Here is a 27,479-nt window from a genome sequence, read left to right as displayed (position 1 = left end):
TAAGAATAATATATTTAATTAACATTAATACAGAAAGAGCACACGGTACATTCCTTTCCAGCAGCAGCTAATTCCACTCTACCGTTGTGGGGGAAGTTAAGGCTAGTTGAGGGCAATCTGATATAATGGTTTGTTTCCCTAACTCATTCTAGAAGACAGCCTTTGTGAGTTTAAGACACTATTTGTGCACAAAACATGGGATGTTTATTTAGCAAAACATTAAGAACAGATAAAAACATGCTTTGTAACAGTGGTAAAAATACACAAAGCTTTCAAACCTTTTTTTTTTTACACCAACTCAGTTCCGAAACCATAAAATTCCAGTTTGCAGCATGTTGTGCCTTCCTATTGTATTAAACAGGCTATCGTTGGGGATTGTGGTGACCACGTTCATCAGTGGAATATAAAGCGCACAAGAAAACTAAGTGCATTGAAATGAACCATTTATGATTACGAGTAACTCGTTACACATAGTACTTACTTATAACGGAGATCTCACAGGCTGTTTAATAAAACACAGTACTACATTTTTTAAGAATACAGAATCAGTAGCACAGATATTAGAACAACCCTTATTGAACATATGTATTTGTGTATATTTTCTTCTGGTTATCTCCCACACCAAAGGAGTGGGGGTTTGGTTTTTTTCTTTTTTTCAGTAACGTGTAAGACATCTCCTTTAACTGATACCTCTATGTGCAAAACATTTGTTTCATTTTCTACTGATTTGAGCCTCCAGTTCTAAAAATTATTAGCGCAGTAGAGGCTGAAAGTTGTAGACGTGTGCAGTATTCCTCCCCAGTTATGAAACTTTATGCATTATGAAACTTTTTGAAAAGTTTATGAAACTTCATGAAAGTTTTTACAGGCTGTCAGAAACTATATTCTCTGTTTTTCCCACTCACAGATTAAGGCCATTGCTAGCTGTACTTAAGAGCTGAACCATGAAACAATCATCTAAGTGCTATTAATTTACGGGCACATTCACTGTATTAAAAAAAAGAGAGATGATGGGAAGGTTCCCAAAAGCATTAGATACAAAAAAGTTGGGTGCTTAATCACTGCAATCTTTGGGCATTATATTTTAACAGCAGCAGATGCTTCAAAACGCAGGCTGTTTCTACAAAACAACTTAGCCGGTTTCCCTATAATATATGCTGAAGGCTAAAACCAGTTTCCTCCCCCATATACAAGTTATTTTACAATTTTCCCTTCACAGTGAAACCACTTTTATGTCTGTATACTCCTTTCTGAGAAAGGAAATTAAAATTGGAGTTAGCTTCCATAAGATTTCATGTACATTGCCAGATTATCTCCAATGGAATGCAGTACACCATAAAGCAATATTTTTTGGATTAAAAGAAGGCTCAATTATCAAAACCACACAAAACCTAGGCTGTAAACTATCACCTGCATTGCCAAACACAGCATTTGTCACCAAGCGTGCACAATACATTTAAAGTCCCTGTTTTTTTTTTTTTTCCTCTGTGCATTCTCTAGGTGAACAAAAGCAAAATTTCCTGCCAAAGGCTAGAAGATTGGAGGCAAGAAGCCATGCATTTCATTTACACCCACATATTTTTATTCACTTCTGCTAATAAAATACACATCTTGGAAAAAAAATGGGATATATGGATATTTTGCTACAAGATTATTCATCCAGAAAATTGTAATATGGGTGCTAAGTCCACAGCAGCTCCACAGCTCAAGTTCAGGCAAGAAGAGGTAAGGGTATCTTTAGGTATAATGCAATGGAGGGGGAGGTGGAGGGAAGAAAGACATTTGAAAATCAATGCATTAGGAAATCTAGAAAATAAATCAAGGAATAGGGAATAGACTAGACATCAGATTGGGCTCATTGCTACAAAGGTTTGTGCTTGTTCATTTGTAAAGCCTTTATGTTTGCTCAGGGTTCAGGAGGGGGCACCACCTCTAACTGCTTTTCAGGTTCAGTCATGATGGTGCTAGGGCAACAAAGGTATCAGACGTTGTAGAGAGCAAGTTGAGAGTCTGTTGGTCCTCTTGCCTTTGTCTTGCCAACAGCTCCCTAAAAACATCACTTGAGCCTGGACCTGCTCTTTAATATGCATCCATGAGTGAGTTACCATGCCTTCTGCTCAGATCATGGATATTCTTGAACCCACACAAGCTGCCTAGCCAAGACCTAAAACTAGTCTTTTTTTCCTTATGAGGTCTGGCACAAAAAAAACCCAAGACTAACCTTATAGCTCAGGAACCACGAATGGGGAAGAAAGAGATGGTTATAGAACTTGTTCTAATCTGTCACAGTGAGACTAGGCTCAACTCAATTGCTTCACTCAGTATGCACGGACACATGCTCAAATATAGACATTTTCTTGTGCTCTGTCAGAAAATATCAGTGCGCAAGGGTGAACAGCGAGTTAGCAAAGTTTCTTGTGAAACTGAAGAAATCCACGACACAAACTTTTCTGTTATTGACAGAGGGTTACATGGTGATCACATCAGTGCCTAGAGGAACCCATTTTGTGTCAGCAGATTTGAAAGCAAAAACAATGGAGATCCTCAACAGCCTTTCAGAAAGTCATCTGTGGAATTGCTTTAAATGTTGGCAGCATCACATGCAGCTGTGTGTCAGCTCAGAAGGGAATTATTTTGAAGATGATTGCAGACAATTTTCTTAATTTGTTAAAGGAAGAGATTTACAGACACTTTCTTGGAGTTTTTTGTGTCAAACCTTGTATATTGCCTATAAGATGTTTCTATGGCATCTTCGTGGACACATCTGAGCGTCTGCTGTCCCCTAGCAGGATAGTACAGAACCAAGGAAGAGCTAACGGACGAAACTCCATCCACCGACAGATGGTTATAGCATCACCTAAAGCCTTGTTGAAATTTTTCAAGAGAGAGCGTTCAAGAGCTCACAGTAGTACAGAAACTGAAGAACCACAGACTAGATAAATAAGGCAATGGAACATAGAAGCCAAGAGGCTATTAGAGGCAAAAGCAACAGTGACACTTCTAATAACTTTCTTGCTCGAGAATGAAAAATTAGAGCGCACTTCATGCAGCAGCTAATGGAAGAGATCGGCTCTCTCCCCACCCCTCGCTTTAGACAGATTAGCCCCTCAAGCAGAATTTTCAAACCTCTCTCTACCACAGATCAGTACTAGAGTGTTCTGCCAAGAAAAACAAAGTGACTACGTTTTCTACAGTATGGGATCAGTTTCCATTGTCTTCACAACAGTGGCCTTTTCAATGGGGCTTTTCCTCATTTTGTATTTTGTGACCTCTCCTTCTACAGATGACCCCAAAAAGGAAGCTGTCCATATAAAACAGAATTGAAAATGTACAGCTCTATATATGTAATTTGTACAACCAGATTTTACTGTCTATATTTAGATGCATGTTTGCTAGTCAGTGTAGACAGAAGTAGGTAAAAAGCAACTAAAACAACAGTATTTCCTTGCAAACAGGAACGAACATACTTAATCAACACAGGTTTTGCAGCTTTTCAAGTTAGTTTCCATTAGGTTCTTGGTGTACAGTAAATCCCTGATCTACTTTTATTTACAGTTTTGATTTTTAGTATTCATTACTAATCCTGAAAGGAAGAGTCAGATGTATAACATAGTCCCAGGTCGATGCTTAATGTGCAGAAAAGTCAGTTTTGTTTTACTAAGGACCAGAAACCACTTACGTAACATTCCCAGAGGCAATCGACTATTTTATTGTTTTGTCCTCAAATCTTTTGTATATAGTTGCTGTTCTGTTCCAGACTGCTTTGTTTCTTTAAAAATAGACACTTGAAAAAGACATCTGTTAACTTTCATTGCTAATTTTATATTTCAGCAATTACGCTTTCCCTTAATACCCTCCTCTGCCTATTCTTCGCCTCCAAAAATCACAAGTTAACAGATAGCAAATCTGTGTGGTTGATTTTCACAAGATAGGAATTCAGATCTTTAAATGAACTTTAACTTCTGAAGATGAAAATGCCTGAACTGAAAGGACTGTGGTAGACAGATAATGGAACAGAACTAATATGCAATGAACAGTCCAAAATTTCTTATTGAAACTGAAGTTACTGCCTCTTCAAAAAAAGAGAACCCATGGTGCTAAAAAGATCAAGGGCATGGAGAAATGGTGGGAGTGAGGGGTAGAGAAACACAAGAGAACCATCATCCTTGGTCCACAAATATGCACTTACCAGGAACACTATCTTTACATTCTCAATGGACTAAGGAGGTTGCTCCTGATATAGTTCTACCTTTAACATTTCAAAAAAGCCTGCATATAATCAATGCACTTAAAGCTTTAAGTTTTAGTAACTTCACTTAGACTTTGTTTATAAAACAAACACACACAAGCACACTTCCCAGAGTGCAAAATGCTTAAATATTTCAATTAGAGAACTCCACATGTAGTTTTTGGAACAGTAATCCTTCTGCTCTCGGAGTCAACTTTTTCCTTGTCATCGCATCCATTGCCAGCAACGGTTGCATTAAAACTAAACAAAAAATGCAGCAAATGCAACAGTCGGTAACTCTATACTGTCTCTTCAGTTTTCCAGAGGACCATTGTTCACTTGTATAAACTCATCGTAGGACTTTGATACATGCACATGTAAGCATCACAAAGTAATCTTCGTGCACAACCTTGAATTTTTCTGGAATCCAGTGAGTGTAATTCTTCTAGAGACATCTTCAGGTATTCACCAACTTCTGGACATGGGCTAACTTGTGGAATGTTAAAGCCATTCTGACCTCCTTTTCACCATAGGGAAAGGAAGAGAAACAGATTAGGATAGCATCTACATATATATACTCTTTATAATGTAATTATGACAGCGTCATCAGTTCTTGAAAATGCCTTTGAAAAAAGAAGGCATTTTCAAGAAATGTATTCAAGAAAAATCACAATTGGTGTCAGAATATCTTGTAGTATTGCTAACAAGCACACACCCACACAAAATCCCCACCAGAAAGGACTTTAGGGGTTTGTTAACTGCCCCAAATGCATCCTCCATGGCAAATGCTATTGCATTTGTTAATAACATGACAACTGTTAACAGGTGATGAATTTCTAAACCATAAGCATCTACACCTGACTTGCAAGACTTAAGCAGAGCTTGCTCCTGGCCATTTTCTCTGGGCATCCATGGCAATAGCAGATGTTTTTAGCTTGCAGCACCATCTTTGTGATACAAAATCCCTAAGATCAGCAGGAGCTACACCCAGTGAGTATCTCATGTAATCTACATTCCTGAAATAAAGCGGTTCTTTACAGACTTCAGTCACACATATTTCAAGCACTTGGAAAATAAAATACTTCATTGCCTTCTGATTGTTACAAGACAGAGACTAACCTTGCAGCAGTTTCATTTTCAAGAGAGGGCAAGATTATTTCCCCCACACACCCCAAATAATATTGTAAAAGGAGGTTTTAAGAATTCTTCATGCAAAGAACTGTTACTATGAGCCTCACCCTTGCATTTATTACTGTTTTTCTCAGGCATCAGCATTGAACAGAGTATTTTTTTAGACACTATTTAATGCAGCAGTATCTAAGGGAACACGTGTTTACTGACACTTGTATTATTACAGGGTAACAGTTTTCCACTGATACCTCTGGAGATTCAATGGAATGGTATAGATGTTGTAATATGTGACTATTTCTTTTATTCTGAAGATACCTACACTAGGTCATTTAAGCAAAGGCAATAAAAATATGTGCATACTGTCTGATAATCATGTACAATCACTTAAATGTAGACAGAAAGAACACATTCCTGCAGTTGATTACTTACTTAAAAGTAATACTCTGTCAAACTTGCAAACTACAGAAAAATATGTAGAGTCCTGCTAGAAAACCTCTGCAGTTACTTCTGTACCACCTGCTTACTAAGACGTCCAACCAAGATGCAATGCCAGTCATGCAAATCAGCAGTTAATATGAAAGCAACACACTGAGGTAAGGCTGGGTCAAGAATAATGTCCCAGCATCAAGTAATTAAAGTTGAATGGTATTAGTATCTCCAAAACATTAAGAAATAGGCACCAAAATTTAGTACATGTAGTAATAAATGTAAAAAAACTAAGAGGAAATTGATAAGAATAAATAAAAGATGTACCATCCCGATCTGCCATGCTGTCAAAGAAAAGCCAGGCAGAGTCATCCCTGCCATATTTAACAAAAGCTACATAGTGGCTTGTTTCTATGCAGAGAACAGCAAACAACTCCATCTTCTGGTGCGGGATGCAGCCGTGTCGCCAGTCCCAGTCTGGAAGATCTTTAGGTAGTGACAATGGATTGAATTTATGACTCTGTCTCTTGGGATGAAGATGAACCTACAATTGAAGTGATAGTTCAGAAGAGAAAAAATGCCCTCTAAGATTATTTTTTTAGTGGCAGACTACAAAGAAAATCACTGCCAAACTTAAGATAATGACATTAGAGAAGGAACAGCAATAACAGTAGCAGACTAGATGTTTTTTCCCCACCACTGTAGTTCAACATTGCCCAGAAAACTCAAATCTAAGGTTAGAAGGGAAGTCAGATTTATTGCAAAGATTTTCTACTATGCTCAGACTTAAAAACAAGCTATGACTATGACAGCTTCATGTAAATTAACGAACAGCTGGTTCTGTCTCATGAATTTATCAATTCAGACAATGTTGTGTGTATGTATGTAAGATTAGGATTTAAAGCAGGTGACAGGAAACATATTCCAAGTTGCCTACAATTACTACCACTGCACTGTATTCAGTCCTGGATTTGGCAGCTGCCATGTTTTTAATAAGAAGTTGTTGATGAATACTTTGCAAGGCCAAGTGGAGTTCCTGATCTGTCACCAAAGTCTACACTTTACTTGGTGGGTGCAGTTACACCAGTGCTGGTGAGAAAACCTCATCACACTCTTAGCCCTTCTGTCAATTATTACACCATACACCGTTTGCGTCAAACCCATGTAGAATAACAGATAACTCACTTGCGTATTGCAGGTTTTGCAGAACTGCTTGATTTTCCCAGCAGAAATATCAGTATCTTCATAACATTCTCTGCACTCATACATAGCAAGCCCTCCACATATACGACACTGCCTGGGAGCTGCATTTATAAGCAAGATATTAGCTTTCTTTAAGATGAGGGGTATGGAAATGAGGGAGGATTATACTACATTAAAAATGCTAAAATCAAACTGCCAATCAAAGCAGAATGTACCATTGTGTTTAACTAACTTCTTCCTTTGACATAATGTGGAACAAGGGAAAAAAAGATTTAGAACGGTAAGTCCCAAAAGCAGAAGATGATAAAAACTGTTTTATAAACAGAATGAACAAGTAAAACCAGGTTTTTAAATAGATTTAATACTCTCTCTTCCCATTGGTGCAGCCAGCTTAGCCCCTGTGCCTGTCAGCATCAGGGAAAAAAACAAACAAAAAAGCGTAAGAAGAGCTCATGGCCATGATGGTGAAAGAAAAGGCCATGACAGTTTCAGAGATTATTATTCTAATAAATCTTAGGAGTTTTATTAATTCTTATCTCAAATTTAAACCCAGGTGTCTTTTCTTAGGTAAAGCAATAAAAAATTCAGTCGATGACAAATGTGAGAAATTTAGGTAACAAAAAAAGCGATAGATTTGTAGTTGAAAAATGCACAGTCACTACATGCTGCAGGCTTACATACTTATCTCAAGATCTCTTCTTCTAGTTTGATAAACTAATGACAAACAGCTTAGAAACAAGCAGCACAAACTGAGGAAGACTAATGAAACGCAGTCAACCTTGTAAATACCTGCTACCCAATCTCTGTGCTATGGTTACCTTTTAAGATTTCCTACCTGTCATAACAACGAATTATTTTGCTGTTAATAACTTAACAGCACTGGCTTGAAATAAGCAGTTCAGTTGTAAAAGAATGAAACAAACATAATCAAAGAAGATATTTTATATATATATATACATAAAGTTATATATATATTTCCTTTCTCCTTAGCCTGAGGGTCTTACACTATCATGTTGAATATTTCATAAGAACAAACAAAAATACTCCAGAACTACCAGGAGTACTTACTTTCACTGTTAGTCACTCTCAACAACTCTCTTTTATTACACAATGGGTTGTTGTATACTTACTGTCTTCAAGTAAGTCTGTTATATTTAATTCCAGGGATGGAAAAATTTTGTTGAACATTTTGAAGTCTTTTCCAAACCGAGGCATCTGGATAATCAGGCAAGAGGGTGCCTAGGTAAAATGCCAGAATATAACGTAGTGAGCTTGAGATAGATAATGAAATTCAGGGATATACTTTTGATTCTAGAAACATATTCGCATTATTAAATTTGCAGCCCATTTATTTCAAAATTAACAAGATGGTAAGAAAACCAAAATGAAGTCTTTGAAAGAAACTACAGCTAAAAAACCTAGGACAATGGCATCTATATCACTGTCACATGTCTTAAGTCCAGTTATGCTCGAGTATGATATTAAATATACTGGATTACACTCCCCCATCATCAGGGCAGGGGTGCGGGGCACAGATCTTCCCTCTGTAAAGCGTTTTACAAAAGGAGGTATCTCAAAGTATTAGTCCTTAAGGCAACATACTGGCAGTAACTAAGAAGTTTCCTTGTAGTAATTCTTTACCTAAATTACTTTATTCTATTCAGCCAAAAGATACATCATTAAGTCAACCATCAACCTTAAAACTTTTGTGATGTAGGCAACCTGTACCACTGACCCAATATGCCCATTTCCAATACACCTGCATTTTGTTGTGGCACCAAATCTTACTTTTGTTCCATTGTTGAATGCTCAAATATCTAGGTATCAAGCTTCTAACAAAGCAACAGCTGTCACCAACCTCTGCAAACTTCAAGTTACTGTTGATGAATGACCATTCTAGTAACTGCTGAATTGTTGGGACTCCAACTTTCTCATTTTTGTCCATAAAAATCTGATAGAAGTAACAGTCTTGTACTTTCTGACCTGCTGATCTAAAAACAGATTTTTAAAAACAGATTCTGAAGCTTTACTGTAATGATGACTGTATTTTACTAGGAAAACTAACAGAACACAGTCTACACAACATCCTCTCTGCATTTAAATATATTATACTTAAAAAAAATAAAAAAATCAAGCAACAACAACAAAATGTCTTGGATGTTAGGATCTTTGTCCAGTTCTCATGAAAGTATGTTCATGAGTTTTTGCAACAGGAGACCAGCAGGGCAAAACCACCTACCAAAAAAGTATGAAATAGTGTCAAATTTGTCTACATAACATAATAATATTGAATCCTATTAGGAAATATGAATCACAAGTCTAAGGTGCTCTAAGAGCTATCTGAATTTGAAAGGCAGCAGCTATTCTCTCCCCATCAGCCTCTAGAAATAGATGATATCAACAAAGAAAAAAAGATTCACCTTATTTTCAATAGCGGGTCAACTCTTAAAATATGGTGAAATAAAATATTCAAAAATTCTTCTGGATCTGCAAGGGGAGGGGGAAAAAGGCCTTGTTAGTATGCAAAACCAGATACATTATTCAAGACTGATTTTAAATGTAAGTTTTCAAATTTTAATGGGGGGGGGAGGTTCATTTTTACAGCTTTATTAACACAATAAGATTATGACAAACTATGAACATATGCACAACACAAACCTCTACTTACTCTTTTGCTGTCAAATGGCCCTAATAAATGACACAGGCTCAACAGGGTAAAAAAGCTTTCCAGTAAGGATCAAAAAGATGCTCTGTATTTCAGAGGAATCTTTTGATGCCACACAACTTTTTCAGGAGAAATAAAAGCTTTCAAAAGATAGCAGTGAAACTGCAGAGAAGCAGTAAGAAGTAGTGACAGTAATACTTACATAAAACCACATAATAGTACAAAGTTCATCTAAACCAGAGACTTATTCCCTAATTAAGAATGCAGCCAACACTAGCCTCCCAGAGTTCTATTCTCCTCCAGCACTGAGAGTTTTCTGGTATATTTCTCTTCCTGCCACTAACTGCAATAAATATTGGTTTTCAGCATTTAGCATTTACAAAGAAAGTAGTGTTAGCCCAAACAAAAATGAAACACTACACAGTAGAATGCTACATAACCATTATATGCAGCAGAAGACCAAAAGGTTGGGAACTGATTATTGCAACATGATTTACATATTTTATTTCTTAAACTACTACACAACAATTGTGACAATTAAATATTATGAAAGATTATTCCTCAGGGACAAAAGTGACGAAGACCCCAGCCTTATTCACAGTCCTCAATTCTAAGGAAGGGATTTACATGGGAACAGGAAGGCAAGAAAAGAAATCCACTCAATGAAAGACTGTTACGACAGAAACTGTTCAACTAGGATTCCTTACAGACCCAAGGAAGCTTTTTACCACACAATGGTCACTCAGCTCTCTGGTAGAGATATTACTGCTACGGAGAAATATTTGCCTGCTTTTTCTCGTATAATTAAACAGCAAGGTATTTCAGCTCCTTCACATTACGATTCTTACAAATCTCAAAGAAAGGACCCCTACACACAAACACACACAGTTACCTTTTTCCTCTGAAGTGAATCCTGATGCGGCCTCAACTTTTTCAAGTATCTTCCTCAATTTCATTATTTTTGTAGCACATACATATCCATATCTAAGACAAATGGTTTAATAAACTATTAGCTTAAACTATTAGATAAATCACAGAAGCCGAAAAAAACCCTCTTGAATGCTGAAATACAGGTTCTCAGATCCTTCATTTCTTCAGAACTATATATTGCCTCCTCATATTCAATCTGACTACCAGGGTTTTTATTAATGCAGTATAAATTTAGTACAGCGCTCAATGTTATTGCATAACCTTTAAGAGCTCTTTTTAAACATTAACTTACCAAGGTAACTGTTCTCTGATTTGTCAGTCAATTACTTTTGATTTGTTTTCACTCTAACCTGCACCACTTACTACATCAGTTTCAGAATGTCACACAACAGCAGCACTGTGGGAGTTGTTAATAAAAAAATTTCAATGTTTGAGAAAAAGATATGGAACTACATTGCTCAACAAAGAAGCTGAAGTTTTAAGCCTTCAATCTTTTCCTCTAAAACTTCACATGAAGTGCAAAGAAAGCATTAAGCTTGGGGGTGCTGGTGGGTGAGAAGCTCAACATGAGCCACCAGCATGTGCTTGCAGCCCAGAAAGTCAACTGTATTCTGGGCGGCGTAACTACTTCCAGTCAGCACTGGTTAAATTTACTACAAAGAACAAGTAAAAATACTCCAAAAAACTTAACAGGTTGGCAGCAGCAGCTAGCCAAACTTTTCAGGTTTGCAATAGGAATGCACACACAGCAGAATCTAATATAAGAGTTATATTATACCAGAGACAAGTTCATGTCTTTACTTACATTCTCAGAGGATTCACAATCTCTGTCCGCAGCAGGTCTTGTGTCTCACTGTAATACTCTACATCGTTCTTTTCTTTAGGTCTGAGTAACACAGTGTCCAAAACAGAGCTAAAAGAAAACAAGCTACAAAGGAAAAATAAAGAAGGTTGTTTTGATTCTGGAAGATACAACCATTCCTGAGCAACATAAGACAAACTAAGCAAAGCCACAGGAAGAATTCAAGAACTAAAACTCAAAAGGAGCTAGTTCTGGACAGAGGACAGCACAGCTGTACTAGAAGTCCAGTCTAACCCACTATCCTTTCTGCAGCAGAGTACAAAATCAGCTGCCAAGGCAGGATTCTTCAAAGTTGTAAGAGATATTACCCTCCCTCCATTCCCCTGCGTACTCTTTCATTCTTCAACCATTTACAGCCAAATAGTATAGATACATAAGGGTCAGTACAAGTTGGACACGATTAGTACTTCATATAATGCAGTGAATTCTGCAAAACTTGTTCAAATTGAAAGAGCGCAGCAATGTTCAAAGGCTGCAGTGCATGGCTTTAAGCTGCACGGTAACACAGACAGACAATCGTTACAACAAAGATCACATGTTCTACATTTCTAGCGCTTGATGGCACTGTACAAATTATGAACTTACTTACCAGAATAAGGTGGAGTCTAAGTAACAGGAGTTGTAATGACCCTGGATACCTTTCTTCTTTCCAATCATTGTCTCTAAACCTTCTTTTTCCATTTTTGGAGGAGTGTTTTCTTCTACCACTTCACTTAAGTAACCTCCAAAGGCTGAAATTTTTTTTTCAAAAGACACTTTAAAGCCTCAAATTTGATCCCCCTTGCAATTTTCCTATTAACGTCTTATAGCTAAGTTGCTGCCTTAGTGTAAGCATTCCTTCTCTAGACTAGAATAGCATTTTATTACAGTTGAGACTCCTTGTCTTCCAGAGAGTGAACAAGGCCTTACATTCCACTTACAATGCACATTAGAGTGCTTCAGAAAGCCTGCAGCACTGAATTAATTTTATCCAGTAGGAATGAAGTTCTCGTCACTATAAATGCCTTGTTCACACTACCTTGCAAGTATCAGACACTTTGCTTTGCTTTGTTATATTGTCCCAGGCAATATAACATGACCCTAGAAATCTAAAACATTTGAAGTTAGAAAAAATATTGAGTTTTTCAACACTAGCTTACAGCATAAAAATTCGTGCTTTTCTATATTAATATTTAGAAAAAAATAATTAGACAATATAGACAAATAACTATTTCTCATAATGCTATCACGTGTTGCTGGAGCTGCAAATACTATTTTCAGCAAGACAGCTTTACAACTTCTAAAGTAAAAAATGTATAGCATAACAAAAGTCCCTTTTTAATTTTATGAGATTTCTTTAAATATATGAACATTTTCTTGGTTTAAAGCAAAAAAAAAAGGTAATAGAAGCATTACGTCCTAAACAGACTGATCTTCTATTCGTTAATCTAAGTAATATCTGTATAGATTTTCGAATATTTAATACAAAGAACATTTTGCAAGAATGAATGAAGCCAAAACCCAGGTCAGTTCCCAGCAGACAGTAAAGTAATAAACAGAAGCTCAGTACCTAGAGAGTTGCAGCGTTCAATCTGGTTGGAAACGGGCTGTAGTGAGGCAAACCTCGAATCTGGCCTGCAGCTTTTGAGTTTAACAAAAAGAGCTTTCTTCGGAGCACAAGTGAAGTATCGAGTTCCTTTAAACGTTCCATCTGTACAACCTGCACATTCATCTTCCTGCAAATTCAAGTGAGAATTCACTATTTTTCTTACTTCTAGAATTCTGCACAAGACATTTGATAACACAGCTATCCGTAAGTCACCCTTCAGGTACTAAGAAGCTTGATAGACAATGTTCCTGCATTTCAGTATACGAAGCTTCATCTGAGGTGTTCTTTAATTGGGCTTATTGAGGAAATTAAGAGTTGCACTTTCTTTCTTGATTCATGCTTAAACTTCCACTCCATACAAAATCAAAAAGAATTCAATCCAGAAGCAACTTGGGGAAGGTGGAGGAGAAGGGCAAGAATTAAACCTAGTCAACATCAGGAATTCAACTAAGCTAGCTAGTCACTCCAGATTCCTCCTGTCATTAGAAAGAACACACATGCACTACCAAGCACCTTCTGAAACTCAGTTAAAATCACTGAACACTGGGTAGTGTGAATACTTCCGGTGCAACTCTGGCCTGCACAAGAAAAACACCTGCTTCAGAACACACTAAATGTACATCAAGGAAAGACAACACAAACTAGGTATGAAAAATAGCAGGTTATTATTTAACTCTGATAGCATGATTTAAGGTATATTGCCTGCTTAGGAACAACTGCTAGGTTTTAATGCAGAAATGCATGGCAGCCAAGTCCAAGCCTTACATCCTAAGATACAGTCTCAGAACACCTGCAGCAAACTATAGATTGAGCTTCACTCAAAAAACCTACAAGCATCAGGATTTTTTATAACAGCTGAAATTCCAGGCACTCCTGGAATTTCCTGGAATTCTCACCTACGTTGCTAAAGATGTTTGTTGTTTTACATAATTGTACATTGCTTTATCTGAAATTTTATTGACTATTCTCCCAAAAAAAGAACTCCATCTCCATAATTGTGTACCCATTAATTTAACTGATGCCCAGTTGCAACCTCAGCAGCAGCTGCCACAAAGTAAGTGTCAGTAGATTACAGTGAACCACATTTGCAGCAACTGTGAATTTACAAAGGGCTCACAGGAACATATGAAGCACATGGCTGTCAAATCTACAATATCACTATCATTGATCATCAAAGATTATCACAACTCTGACAGTCATAACTCTGACACTGACTGCTGGTATGCACAAAACAAACAAACAGAAAACTAATATTCAATAGACTCTTACAGCCAGGGCTTTTTATGTGAATCTGCATTTCAAAGCATTTTTAAATACGGTTAGCTTTTTTCAATTAAAATCTCCATGATGTAAGCAAAGGGCGCTCCTTTGCAGTAACGCACTGTTACAAAGATAACAGAGCCTATCAAGAGAGTAAAGTCTGCAGCAGCCACAAAAGTCAGAGCTCATCTCAGAATTTAGCTATGTTATAAGGAAATCACGTAGCAACCTATTTGGACAAATTCCTCGAGACTGACTGCTTTCACAAAGTATGCAAGCACCAACTCTCAGAAACAAAACTAGTAACATGAAAATTAATATTATTGTGAATTACAATTTATATTTACCAATTCCAGTCCAGCCAACACTTCATTTACTCCAGGAGGCTGGCCAATCCAGCGGATTACTCCATAGAAAGGAGGATTTTCTTTAACTTCAGCCAAGGAACCTGCTTCAAGACCATGTGAGTTCCCGACGGGGCCTGCTGTTGATGGACTCTCCTGGCTAGGTGTAGTATTTACATCACCAATGACTGATTGAACAGATAAAGAGAGAGGACTGTGTCCAATAGTACCATTAGTAGTTGACGTTTTTGTCAAGCTAAAAGGGAGGGAGTGAAATCTGTTTTCTGTAGACACAGAGTTTGATAAAGGTGGCTGTAGTGGTGGTGATGAATGCCCAAATCCAGGAGATGAATCAGTAAGTGATTTTGCTGGGTCTTCAGCAACTGTTAAAACCAAAACCAAGATATTAGTAAATGTTGGGTTGTTTTTTTAACCCCATCTTACAAAAGGTAAGGCTTAGCTATCAAACCAATGAAGTGTATCAGCAACCACATCTGATTTAATGGGTGTTCTGCATAGGAAGCACTAACAGCTGAGGACGTGCAGGAAGATGTTTGTCCTTTGGCAACACTAGAAAGACAGAACTGGCTGAGGAGACACTGCTGTAGCCCTATCACTTTTACCACAACCATCGGAAATGAATACCACTGAGAAAAGAGGTATTGACAAAAACCTGCAGGACAGTTCAGACTGAATTTTTTTTTTTTCACCCCCACTCTGTACTTTTCCTTTTAATACAAGTTAACAGCCCCAATGGTTATGACTGTACCGGGCAAAACTAGGAAGAATTTATTGGTCCGTGTAATTGAAGAAAGGATTTGGTTCAGTTATACAGAGATGAGTAATTGCTTGCAGATATGACTTGCAAATGGAGAAGTGTTTATTCCCTTAGCTCTATCACAATATACTCTGGTTCTAACACAAGGAATCTATCAGTGTCTATAAAGAATAAACGATTTAAATAAGTCACAGCTAATGTAATGCTTGATAAATGAGATCACAACTAGGTGTAACAACACAAGTGTTCCATACGTTTGCTCATATCTCTGGTCTCTAATACACAATTGATATTCACAGAGCAAAAGCCTCTTCCTCACTTTTTCTCCCCACACTGTTTTATTAACTGAAGTTGATGTCCAAAGATTTCTTTAAGAAAAATATTTATCCATAGTACCTTCCAGACAGGATATTTACTGTGCTTATTTTAAATGTTATAATAAACTAATTTTTGAACAGAATTCCAAGTTGTTACAACAGCAACTGTCAGGTAACCAAGAACAATTCTAACCCCTTCCCTTTTACAGTTCATGGAATTCAAGGGCTACTACTGCAGAATTCCACTGTAAATTAACATCATTAATGTCTACTATTTATTTAGCCCTTCAGTCACTAAGCCAGCCACGCTTCAGAATAGCTGACCAGAAAAAAGAAAAAAAAAAATTATTAGATCTGGAAGCAAATCAAGCTATATTGATTCTTTGAGTATGGTCACCCATACCTATAAGAATTCAAGAGAGTTTTAACAGAAATAACTTCAAAAAATACTGGAAAAGCATGTATGCTTAGTGAAGATTTTTATCTGCCCTCTTTCCTGCTTCTAGACTGATTAGCTGGCACAGCAGAATATTACAGTTCCCTTAGATGTGTACCATTAGCTACAAAAAGACAGGCAAACTAAAATTACTCAATATACTTGGCTACAAGAGTATCTTCATATCTTCCAAGCCTCAGCTTTTACTTTGTCTGCAAGACATAAGCATTCCCACAGCGTTGTGCATACACTGCCAGGAATGTGATCTCCTACATGCAGGATCAAACGGGCCTGTCAATTAAGACAGAGTATGTTTTCATGGGGGTTCCAAGACACTTTTATGATACGGTACATCTTTCACTAAAACAATGTATTCCAGCTGTTTTAAATTTAGTCATACTTGTTTTATTTGAAGAACATCAATACGCTCTGGTTGTGTTTTGTTTTTTAAATAAAGTTCTTGCCTACATGAAAGACTAGAGTCTATCTTTACCTTCATCAATATACCATGGGGGTTTCGTCTTTGTTTGAGGCTGAGAGTCAACTGATGAGCCATTTAAGGTATAGAAGACTTCAGATCTGTTTCTGTTTCCAGGTTCAGAGGTAGACCCTGGAAAACAACATGTTTCACTGAAGAGATTAATCTCTACTTAGGAAAGGTTAGCTAGGCTCCTAGTTCATAGCATGAATTTGTTACTACACTTTGAAGAAGAAGTAACTGCCTTTCCACAAAGTAGCAAACTCTCCCATCAAGGTTGACACAGTTCTAGGCTTGCAAGAAAACAGCAGTTTATACCAAACCAACTGAATCCTCCAAGATGAAATTTTAAGTCACCAGTCTGAAAGAAGGCATAAAATACCCCTCAAGAGGAAATTTTTCATTACTAAAAATTGTGGATATAAGAAAGCATTTAAGATACAGTGTACAGCAGGTATTTTTTCTTTCCTTTAAAATTAAAAAAAATCAGAGTCGGCAAATAAATTACCAATCCAAGTTCACAAAGTTGTAACTTGTGCCAAGATACAATGACAATTATTTCAGTGAAGATCATCTCTGCCAGCATCCAATGTCAGGTAACGAAAGCTTACAGAATATACTGTCATTAGTATTCTACAACTCAAAATAGTCACTAGTAAACTCAGACGCTGAACTTTTATTTCAGTCATTAAAAAAAAAAAATTATTTCCATTCCAGGTCTTTTCCCTGGACTTTCAGAGCTGGCCAAAACTAGACTCAAAAGAAGTCTATACTTTAGGAAATTAAATTTGGGGGTTTTAATCATAGCAAAATTCATACATTCATTACAGCAGATCTGCTTCTGGGCTAAACATTTGGAAGTTTCTAGTCCTGCAGAAAGAAGACAACAGCAAACTATATTTATGAAAATAAAAAAAAAAAATCAAACCCCAAAACCAAACGAAAAAAAGGCAAACATCCAAACACAGACTACACTAAGAAAAACAGAATGCAGCCCTGAACTGTTTACACTAGACAGCTAGGTAACAAGCTCTTAAATTTCCGCTAGACCTCAAAATGTTGTTCAGGAAAGTGAAGGTATTTTGAGCAGTATTAACTTAAATTCTCTGCCACCTTTAATATGATTAACTAAATTCATACTGATATCTACTTCAGAGAAATTTCAATGCATATGTAGCTGTATACATAATAAATGAAGTAATAGTAAATGCAAGGCAACACTTTTCCTCAAGCAACAGAAATCTGTACCATTACAGAGGTAAAGAAAATTACTTCCAATACTTACCTGTAGCCTTTGGCTTACTATGATTGAACACACTTTTGTCACCAACACCTCTTGAGGTATAGGCAAGCTTGGGAGGTCTCCTGTCCTGTGACACAGTCTCTAAGACATGACATATGAAGAGAATATTAACTTCCGTTTTCTACGCTTTTACTATGTCATAGAGAATTCAATTTCAAACTTAACTGAACCAAAGTCTAGCATCATAAATTTTAAAACCAAGCGTAGCAAAACCTTGTTTGGCACATAACCAGTGTTTGATGTATATAGGATTTGCTTCTGTCTCATCTGCAATTACTTTACTCTGAAGACTACCATTATTTCTTGAACACATCAAACAGATTGACTTCGCATTCTTCAAATGTACGTGCATGCTTCCATTAGGGAAACAGATGTATGAAATTCTAAACTTTGTTTGCTACCTACACATCTACAACAAATGCTCTTTCCCCAAAAACCGAGAAGTCCCCGTGAATTCTCCAGAAAAGAGACAATTCATGCGAAAACATGCATCTCAACTAAACCAACAAGTAGGAGCTGAACATAAGAAAAGTTAGCCGAATTGAAGAGGGCGATGCTTACAGACTACAGGCTGCACAAGACTGCACACTCATTAGTATCTATTTTCAGATGGAGAACAAATAAATAAAAGTTCTACATGAATCTTTTATCTTTCTTCAAAAAAGTAATCTGAACTGTAGTTGTTACGAGTTAACGCAATTCAGTGAATTACTGTGGGTAGTGAATTTTTCCAGTCTTGCCATGGATTTTCACATATTTACTCACAAAATGCATAAAAATACTATCAATACATTTCAAGCACAGAAAGAACAGTTTTCTGGTTTAAGATATTTAATCTCATGGAGTAAACTGAACGGCATTCAATAAAAAGATTCCCAATACAGACACTCACAAAATCATGAATGCTATACAACTGTACATTACTCATGAATACCATACAATTTGACATGAATTCTGTTCAATATTAAACCTTTTCCATTAGTGAGATCATAACCAAAAGGAGGAGGAAACAGAAGAGAATTGTGACACAGCAGGTTAAATTAATTCAAGTGAACTTAGGATATTAATTCCACAACATTGTTTTAATTATGTAACTGTGCCTAGGCTGAGATGTTATCAAAGTCTGCCTTCTGGTTAAGAAAGCAGAGCATACCTGGAATAACATCATTGATATGCAAAAGAAGTGTACTTTCAACACTTGCAAAACTGCACAGCTGTATTCCGTTATATCTTCCATCCCAGTTTCCAATAGGATTATCCTAAAAATAGAAAAACATGTTACATGTATCTCAAGAGAAGATTTACATCATACAGAACACAAAGCATCTGTCTTTAGGAACACAAAAAAGTAGAGAAATTAAAAGTTTAACATCTATTTTTTTTCCTGCAAGAGACTTCGTATTTGTAACAGTCAAGCGTTACAGTCTTTGAAGATAAACACAAACTTAAAAACTGTTCTTTTGAGAAATATTTCCTATTTTAACAAGAATTCCTCTATTAAAATTCATTGTTTATAAACAAGTTACAACAATTCCACTGCTTTGTTAGGAAATAACTACTGCACTCAAGAAAATGGAAGCATCTGATCTACAAAACCAAAATCAAATCACCAAAAATCTAGAAATAATGTTGATGACAAGCTTCACATTTTCTTGAAAGATCAACTTCTGTACTTTAAAACTGAGTATTTTGAAAAGGCAACAAAGTCAAAGAAACCAAAGTTACATGAGAAAAAGCTTTTAAAAATAGCTAAAAAAGAAAAAGGCATCCAGCCTACTTTTAAAAAAGGCAGAATAAAGCTAGTCTGACAAGACAAACACTCAACTCTTATTACTTCAAGACTGACATTCAACATTGGAAGTAGCTCAGTGGAGGCTCCTCAGAGTAACCAGGGTATTTCTCCTGAACTGTTTAGCACCAAATAGGATACCATTTACCTGATGCCAAAAAATAATTACCACCAAAGGGCTTCTTTGAACACATGTATTTATTTCCCATTTTCGGCCAGCCTCCGCTGAAGTACCTTGTGGATAATGTTTCTTCTTCTATATTGCATGTAATTTACTAGCTAACACACATGCAAAAGTTTAATTAAAGTCAGATTGTGCTCTTACCATGTCCACTCCAACAACGTATCCTAAACTTTCGTTGCCTGGTAAGACATCACAGAATATAACTGTCCCATACTCTATACTCTCTCCTATCTTCAGAGAAACCCTGGAGTTGATCTCCAGAGGAGGAAGTTCTACCTGCATTGCTTCAACAGGAGCTGCATAGTCACTTTCCAGTTCATTGTCATCATCTTCTACCAGCTCCAATTTGTCCAAAGCAACAAAAACTCCACAGTCCTCATCACATCTGAAAAGCTGCTTCCCTTGGTACTGTCCATCAGTAAAGCCCTGACCACGACCTTCTTCCTAAGTGACAGAGGAGGAAGTAGAAGAGGGGAAAAAAATGAAATGGGAAAAAAAGCAATGCATTTTGTGCAAAATCTGACTACTACGAAACAAGTAACATAATCCAATGTTTTGGAGAAACTCCAGTAATAATTTGCCCAATGAACTATCAAATTGATAAAATTCTGTTGCCAGATTTTGTGGCAAACACACACACTGTCTTAGGGGAATAAACAGTAAGATGTCATTAGATTACAGAGAAGCTGCAGGCAGAAGCCTTTTCAATTAGAGAAATGTGTTTTCTTTAGGTTTGGATCTTGCTTGCAGCATCAAATTTTTGCCCTATCAAGACAACACTACTTCGTATTCAGTACGCTAAGCGCTCTCAAATTCCACTCAGATGCCAAATAAAGAGAGCTGATTTTCAGTAGCACTTGGGCCTGATATTCCCAGAGGTTCTTAGTGGGAATTGTAAGGAATATGGTAGAAGTCTAAAGAGGTCTTTGAAGAATACACTTCTAACACAAGGGCAGCATTCTCCTGAATCTAATCCTTCAAAGGTTTATCACAGGCATTAATTTTGCACAAATATTTCACTAGGACCAAACAATAGCAACATTTTCTATGTTAACTAGTTGCTACTTGACTTTGAGGGCTCTACAAAACAGCCCTAAAAATTAAGCCTGCTTTTACGGACTTTATTATACCACGTGCAGGAAAAAACAAGAGCACTCAACATAGACCGTGAGAGTGAGAGATGTGCCATGATAAGGATGCAAGTAATTAAATTTTTCTAGGCTGGAAGAGTCAGAGCATGTTCCAAGTCTTTTTGCCAGCCCATGCACCTCATCAAGCTTCACTTGACATATAGAATACAAGGCTGATGTGATATGGCGTGTTCACAGGTATTTAATAACATCATGAAAAGACTGAAGGTTACAGAATTTTTAGTGGTAATAATGTTCATAGAGGAAAAAAATATGACTGCCTCTTTAAATAGAAGATTTTTAGCTCATCTTATAAAATACATAAGATGTTTCTCCTTAGCCAGAAACTTACCAGCAACTCTACTCCAAAGTATACCCCTGTTAGGGACCTTTCTTGCAATAAGGGTCCTCTGAAGCGAACAACTCCAGGAAATTTATCATCTCCTGATCTCAGCTGTACTCTAACAGGCGAACCAATATCTATTTGGATGCCTTTAGTTAACCTGCTTTTGCTTTTAAACAGACTGTATCTTTCCTCACAGTTAGTAATGGCCAAAAGCAATTCAGCTAATTTTTCATTTATTTCTATAACATCCTTCTCATCCACAAACAGGATTGCATGAGGTTGTTCCAGAATCTTTAATCCAATCTGAAGTTTCTTGCCTTTACAAGGAATATTTCTGGAGTGTCCCACAGAAGAACGGTCTTGAAAAAACTGCCCGATGCTACCTTTGGGCACTTTCAAAAGTTTTTGAGTCTGCTTGTCTATGACACTGCACTCCTGGAGAAGTAAATAAAAGATCCGCTCTTCCCAATAAGATGAACTTCCTTTTTCTTGACTCCATAAGCCCGAATTCATTGTGATAAATGTTTTAAAAGCTGCAGAGAAGTCTTCAATAAAAATAAGCTGTTGATTTATGTGCACGGATCTTGAGAAATTCTACTGAAGGGTCCAAACTTTGTGAAACTCTGCAATACTCATCTTGCAAAGAAGCAAATCCAGAGCAGAAAGCCTAGAATAAAAAAAAAAGAAAAAAAATCAGAATTAAGTTGGGGAACTACAGCTAGTCTTAAGTAAAACAACAGAAAATAATTTAAATCTGTGATCAGCCTCACTCCTCCTACATGGTAAAAATAGCTCAGCAAAATATGAGAGAGTGAACATCATCTCGAAACAGCCACGGTACTGTTGATCAGGAACATACCCATTTCTACTTGCTATTGCCGTGTATTTCTTTCTCTAGTTCCTTGAAGCAAGGAGCTATGGAAAAAAGCGTACTGAAATAATGAAAACATACACAAGTGAAAGGAAAAAGAAATCTCAATTTCAGACAAACAGGAATAAATACCCTGCTCAAGTTTACAAGTGATATTTTACAGAAGGTTTCCACTATGAAGATCTTCTCCTGTGCCGAGTGACTACTTATTTCTGATGAAGTGTACTGTATCTGTCATCCCACACAGCGTTTTGATTTAGTGAAGCAGAAAACTGTGTCAATGTAATACGGTGACAGAAAATGGAAACTTCAGCAATTCATAACAGCCATTTTTTTAAATAATGGACGCAGATAGTTCCAGTAAGCAATAAAATGGAAAACAAATTTTGCCAGCAATGCAGCATGCAATTCTGAAGAAAAGCTCAGAGACATTTCCTTTTATCACTTTAGAAAGATAATTCAATTCAATGAAGTAGGAAGTACATCACTTACAATTATTAAAATACCCTGAAAGCAAACACCTTAGTTAAACATCATTCCAAGAATTATAGTTCACAATCAATAAACTAAAGAAGAACAATTTGAAAATATTTCATGGTAGCAGATACAAAAGTAAAATACATACACACTTACGGATGTCTACAGTTTAGATTAGATTAGATACATGAAGAAAGATCTACAGTGTCTTAACAGGATTTGTTCTTCTAAAGATGACACGAAAGAGCAGCATATAAGTTAAGAATCACAGATGACCTGAAATTCATGCAAAGTAGCATCTCTCAGCCACTAGAAATTTGCACACTTCTGTGCTGAGCTGCTGGCTCCTGTACCACACTGCCATTCAAACTGAACGCTGCATGCTTCTCGTCTTCACAGATGTTGTACGTGGGTGTCAATGTCACCATCACACCAGTGCTGCAGCAGCTCACCAGAATTATGTGGTTTAAATTGTTTCTATTTGCAAAGTAATTAACATCTCAGGGACAGAAGCTGGAGAGTTTCAAACCTGAGACAAAGCCTGGTAGACTGTCAACTTGTTTTTAAGCTAAAGAATATTCTTCTTCATTTACATTTGATACACCTAAATAGGCTTTAATATTTGTTGATGAGTAACAAAAAAAGCCTGGTATCAGTTTCAGATTGAAATAGTAATGTTTTATATGAGAACTGCTGAAGAAGACAGCAAGATCTTCCTCCCTGCCCCCAAGGATATACAATTAAAAGAGTAGTTTTCATAAGTCCACTCGGATTTTAAAATAGATTTCCACTTGAGTTCTGTCTAGTTGCCTCCCCTTACTTTTTCCAGACACCAGGGAAAAAATAGATACCGTGTTGTTGTCCACAGTTCCATTTTATGTTCTCGACTTTCACAGGCTGATGTGCTTACTTAACTTTCCTTTTCATGAGCCTTTCCATCAACTTAACCAACTCCCAACAGACTGCAAACAAGCATCTCTGACATTGTAAATATCAGGACCTTTCCTTTTTCACTTTCAAAAAGACTTATTAAAATTAATTATATATGGAAACAATATATTAGCAGAAATGTCTGTTCAAGCACTTAAAGAAGTTAATTTTAAGTTTTGATCAAAAATATTGCTTATCATATCTATTTTTAATAAGTATAGCCTGCTTGCAAGTCCACTGCTGCAATATTACATAATCTTCACATGTTTAGTAATATTCAGTGTGAAAACATGTTAACAGATGCATATAGATTAAATAGTAATAACTTTGTGCAGTGCATGGTCGGTCTTTCAAAGTTCTAGTCACCTGCAGAGATTTTACTGAGCCACTAAATACAGTGCCAAAAGGTTTTCCATTATGAAAAAGTTCATTATCACTATACAAAATGCCTTCCTTTAAAAGCTTATCTACCACCATTGTCCCTGCCAAAGAAAATATACAGCTCTAAAAACCAAATCCTCTTTTCGAATAAAAATTATAAATCAGTACTTGAACAGCCCAGAAAAGCTTGCTAAAAAGGATGTTAAGTTCCGGCAATATATCAGAAATACATGCATGTAAGTCACTGATGGTAATACTTTTTTCTCAACAGCCATTTACTATGGAATTGATTGTTCTGCAAGTACACTCACTGAACAAACAGCACATTCGTAATGGACTAAGACCAGAATTAACTATCAGAACTCATCACCACAGACTTTTAAGTGTGAAAGTCTGTTCAAATCTATTCTTCAAATTCACCTACTACCTGAATCATTTTGGGAAGCAACAGGCAAAACACTGTTATGACTGCAACACTACACACTTCAGAAAAAGAACATTTAAAAACATGTCAGAGGTAGGCCATAACAAGCTACCTAACTTCAATGCTTCCCTAACTTCCTTTTCCACCCTGTCTTGAGTTACCGCTGACACTGTAGAGTCATCTCATCATAAAGAGTTTGCTCTGAAATATAAGAACCTTGTTTCTACCCTGCAGTAGCCTTGGATGAACTGCACAGAAATGCTTGAACCAGCTATCGGGTTTCAGCATGAACACACAAGTCTATAGCTCCAATTCAGAGTATAAAATGAAGAGGCTAAAATAAATTGTACAGTTTCTTACAGAACTTTCACTTTAAATACCAAGTTTTAAACAACTGAAATGCAGTTATGTTCTTCAACAGTCCAAACACCATTTTCAAGGGAATCTTAAAACTAGTAAGTTTAGCTGTAGCTCAACGTACACACAATTACATGAGGGCAATACAAACCACCAGAGGAAAAAAAAAATTGTTTCTTCGAAGTAACAGCCAAACTATTGCCTGATACAAAGAGGCTCTTACTGGTAACATGATTTCTAGAAGAAAATGCAGCTGAAAAACTCCACTAACTTTTGTTAGGCATTATAAATTTTATATTAATATTCTACCTTAGAGGAAGAACAAAATCATTACCAACTACGAGAACACTCTGGCATAGGTAGATTTAGCAAGTAGACACCACCACACCATCACCGCTGCTCTGCAGACAACCCTTCTGTCAATGTGATTTGCAAGCCTTCCCGATAAAACGGAATGTGTACGTTCAGATTTTGAAACGAAAACCAAATTAAATTTAACTTTGGTCAGTAACAGAGCGGCCAACGGCAAGCGTGGTGTCTCTGTTCAGCGCCTGGCAAGGCAAGACACGGTATCACCATCTACCTGCAAACCACGAGGCTGGGTGCAGGGATAGGTTGTTGAGAGCAACTTAGATACACACAGACATACGCACATTCTCACACACACAGTTTTGAGGCTTCTCTCTGCCCCCGGGGGCGGATACGAGCGGGCCGGGCGCGGAAAGCCCCGCACACCCGCTATGTGGGTGCAGCGGGCCGCCGCTCGGGGATTAACGCTGGGAAACGCGCGCCAGCGGCCTCGGGAACGGCCGGGAGCGCGGCCCGGGCGCTGAGGCCGAGCCAGGCCGCTGCCGCCGGCCCCTCGCCCGCTCACCTCCTCATCCCCAGCCGCGGGCCCTCCCCGGCTCCGGCTCACGGCCCCGCGGCGCCCGGCGCTCCCCGCCGCCCCATCGCCGTCCCCGCAGCCCCGCCCCGCGGCCGCCGGCCCCTCTCGCGGCCAATCGCCGCGCGCCGCCATAGGCCGAGGGCGCCGCCGCGTGACGGGCGGCCGGGGCTTTCCGCTCCGCCGAGGGGGCGCGCGCCGCTGCGGGGGCGGCGGGAGGCAGAGAAAGCCCATTGGCGGAACGCCCCCACCTCGGTGTGCGTCGATTGGCCGGCCGGAGCGCAGGGGCGGGACGTCGGCAGCTACGGCGGCGCTGATTGGTTGACGGGAGCGAAAAGGCGGGACGTGGGCGCTACGGCGGCGCTGATTGGTTGACGGAAGAAAAAAGGCGGGAGAACGGGAGCTACGGCGGCGCTGATTGGTTATTCGGAGCGCAAGGGCGGGACGCCGGGAGCTACGGCAGCGCGGATTGGGCGGCGCTGCGCGTCCCCCGGCGGCGGGGCTGAGGCTGAGAGGCCCGGTAGGCGGCCTGGTCCGGTGGCCCCGTCCCTCAGGGTCCGGTCCTGGCCGGGCCGGGCCGGGCGGCTCCAGCGCTCGCCGGGAGGGCCGCACGCGTTGCCCGGCTCCGCGGAGGCCGCCGACGGGGCAGCCCGGCGAGCGCAGCGCCTGGCGCCGGGAAGGGATGGGAGTTCCCGGGGCTTCCCAGCAGCTTCCGTCGCGGTTGGAACTCCCGGGTTCAAAAGCACCGGGTGAATTCCAGAGGCCGTTCGTGCCCCTTGCTCGTGTCACAGCCCGTTCTGAAGCGGTTTTGCTCTCAGGAAATGAAAGCGATGCTGCTGAATGTTCGATGTAATAAAAGCCAAACGTGGCTCCTCTTTAACCGGCCTTCTTTTGATGGGACTGCCGTCTGAGTGGTTTATTTTACCTCCTTAGCATCCAACCTAGTGATTCTATGATCATTTTTTCTTCTACATAGTCAACTCTTCCTGAATAATGACTGAGAGAAGTACCTCCAGAACATAAAAGACTTGATCAACTGATGGTTACGTTTAAAGGCTCAATTCGTGCATTCAGTGTTTGCAGAAGACAACAGTTATTTTTAGAGAATACTGTCTCAGTCATAGACTAGTTTGGGTTGGAAGGGACCTTAAAGATCATCTAGTTCCTTAAGTGTTTTTAAAATGAAATTTAAAGCATCAGTTTAGAATACTACATGTTTTCCTACTGACTTACAAACAATCATAGAATCGTAGAATCACCAGGTTGGAAAAGACCCACTGGATCATTGAGTACAACCATTCCTATCAAATACTAAACCATGCCCCTCAGCACCATCTTTGAAAAAGATCAGCATATGATTGTAGTAAATAAGGTAGTTACAATAACGTTGACATGAAAATAAACACTTTCCTGGTTTCTAAGCACTTTTAACATTCATTTAATATATGTGTTTATGTAATTTAGTAAAAATGCAGATCAACATTAGCAAAAGTAAAGGCTATTCCAGTTAATCCTGTTCCCTCTAGACCTCCAGAACCTAGAGAGACAGCAAACAAATCGAGTGCAGCCCTGAATCGGGGCTGGAGTGTCCACTTCTGAGCTCTGAAGCGATGTGGGTCACTACCAGGCCTTTCAGTAGGATAATGGGAAGGCACAGCACAGACTCTTCTTAGGGTGGGTTTGTGCGAGGTGGAAAGGATGTGGCCTGAGTGTCAGGAACAAGCCAGAGTTTATTGGAAACTCCCGACGATATTGCAA

The 27,479-nt window shown here is 38.4% G+C and overlaps 1 protein-coding gene across 2 annotated transcripts; it reads right to left on the bottom strand.

Moving 5' to 3' along the window:
• CYLD (CYLD lysine 63 deubiquitinase) lies at positions 1 to 25,790 on the bottom strand. 2 transcript variants are annotated; one of them, XM_069868782.1, is made up of 17 exons: positions 25,713 to 25,790; positions 21,405 to 22,065; positions 20,064 to 20,366; positions 19,103 to 19,208; positions 17,932 to 18,030; positions 16,662 to 16,778; positions 14,641 to 15,020; positions 12,995 to 13,160; positions 12,035 to 12,176; positions 11,389 to 11,511; positions 10,546 to 10,637; positions 9,409 to 9,475; positions 8,847 to 8,979; positions 8,119 to 8,227; positions 6,971 to 7,089; positions 6,113 to 6,329; positions 1 to 4,748 (listed from the first exon to the last, which is right to left on the bottom strand). In XM_069868782.1, the coding sequence occupies exons 2-17, from the start codon at positions 21,909 to 21,911 to the stop codon at positions 4,564 to 4,566; spliced, it is 2,865 nt and encodes a 954-aa protein (XP_069724883.1). In that variant the 5' UTR covers positions 21,912 to 22,065; positions 25,713 to 25,790; the 3' UTR covers positions 1 to 4,563. The 2 variants fall into 2 exon arrangements, with proteins under 2 accessions (XP_069724883.1, XP_069724884.1); XM_069868783.1 differs by having other exon boundaries at positions 20,199 to 20,366.
• Between the last annotated feature and the right edge of the window lie 1,689 nt (positions 25,791 to 27,479).

This window comes from Phaenicophaeus curvirostris, chromosome 14 (genome assembly GCF_032191515.1).
Source record: "Phaenicophaeus curvirostris isolate KB17595 chromosome 14, BPBGC_Pcur_1.0, whole genome shotgun sequence".
Classification (NCBI taxonomy): Eukaryota; Metazoa; Chordata; class Aves; order Cuculiformes; family Cuculidae; genus Phaenicophaeus; species Phaenicophaeus curvirostris.
The sequence above is the reverse complement of the archived record's forward strand: the minus strand, read 5'-3'. Positions and strand labels throughout refer to the sequence as shown.

Bases quoted from the DNA above. Each gene is read 5' to 3' on its own strand.
- CYLD (XM_069868782.1), bottom strand. From the start codon at position 21,911: ATGAATTCGGGCTTATGGAGTCAAGAAAAAGGAAGTTCATCTTATTGG. The intron at 7,090-8,118 runs GTAAGTATACAA...TTATAAATGCAG, and splicing joins AACAGACTTACTTGAAGACA to CTCCCAGGCAGTGTCGTATA. The intron at 6,330-6,970 runs GTGAGTTATCTG...CTTCAATTGTAG, and splicing joins GCAAAACCTGCAATACGCAA to GTTCATCTTCATCCCAAGAG.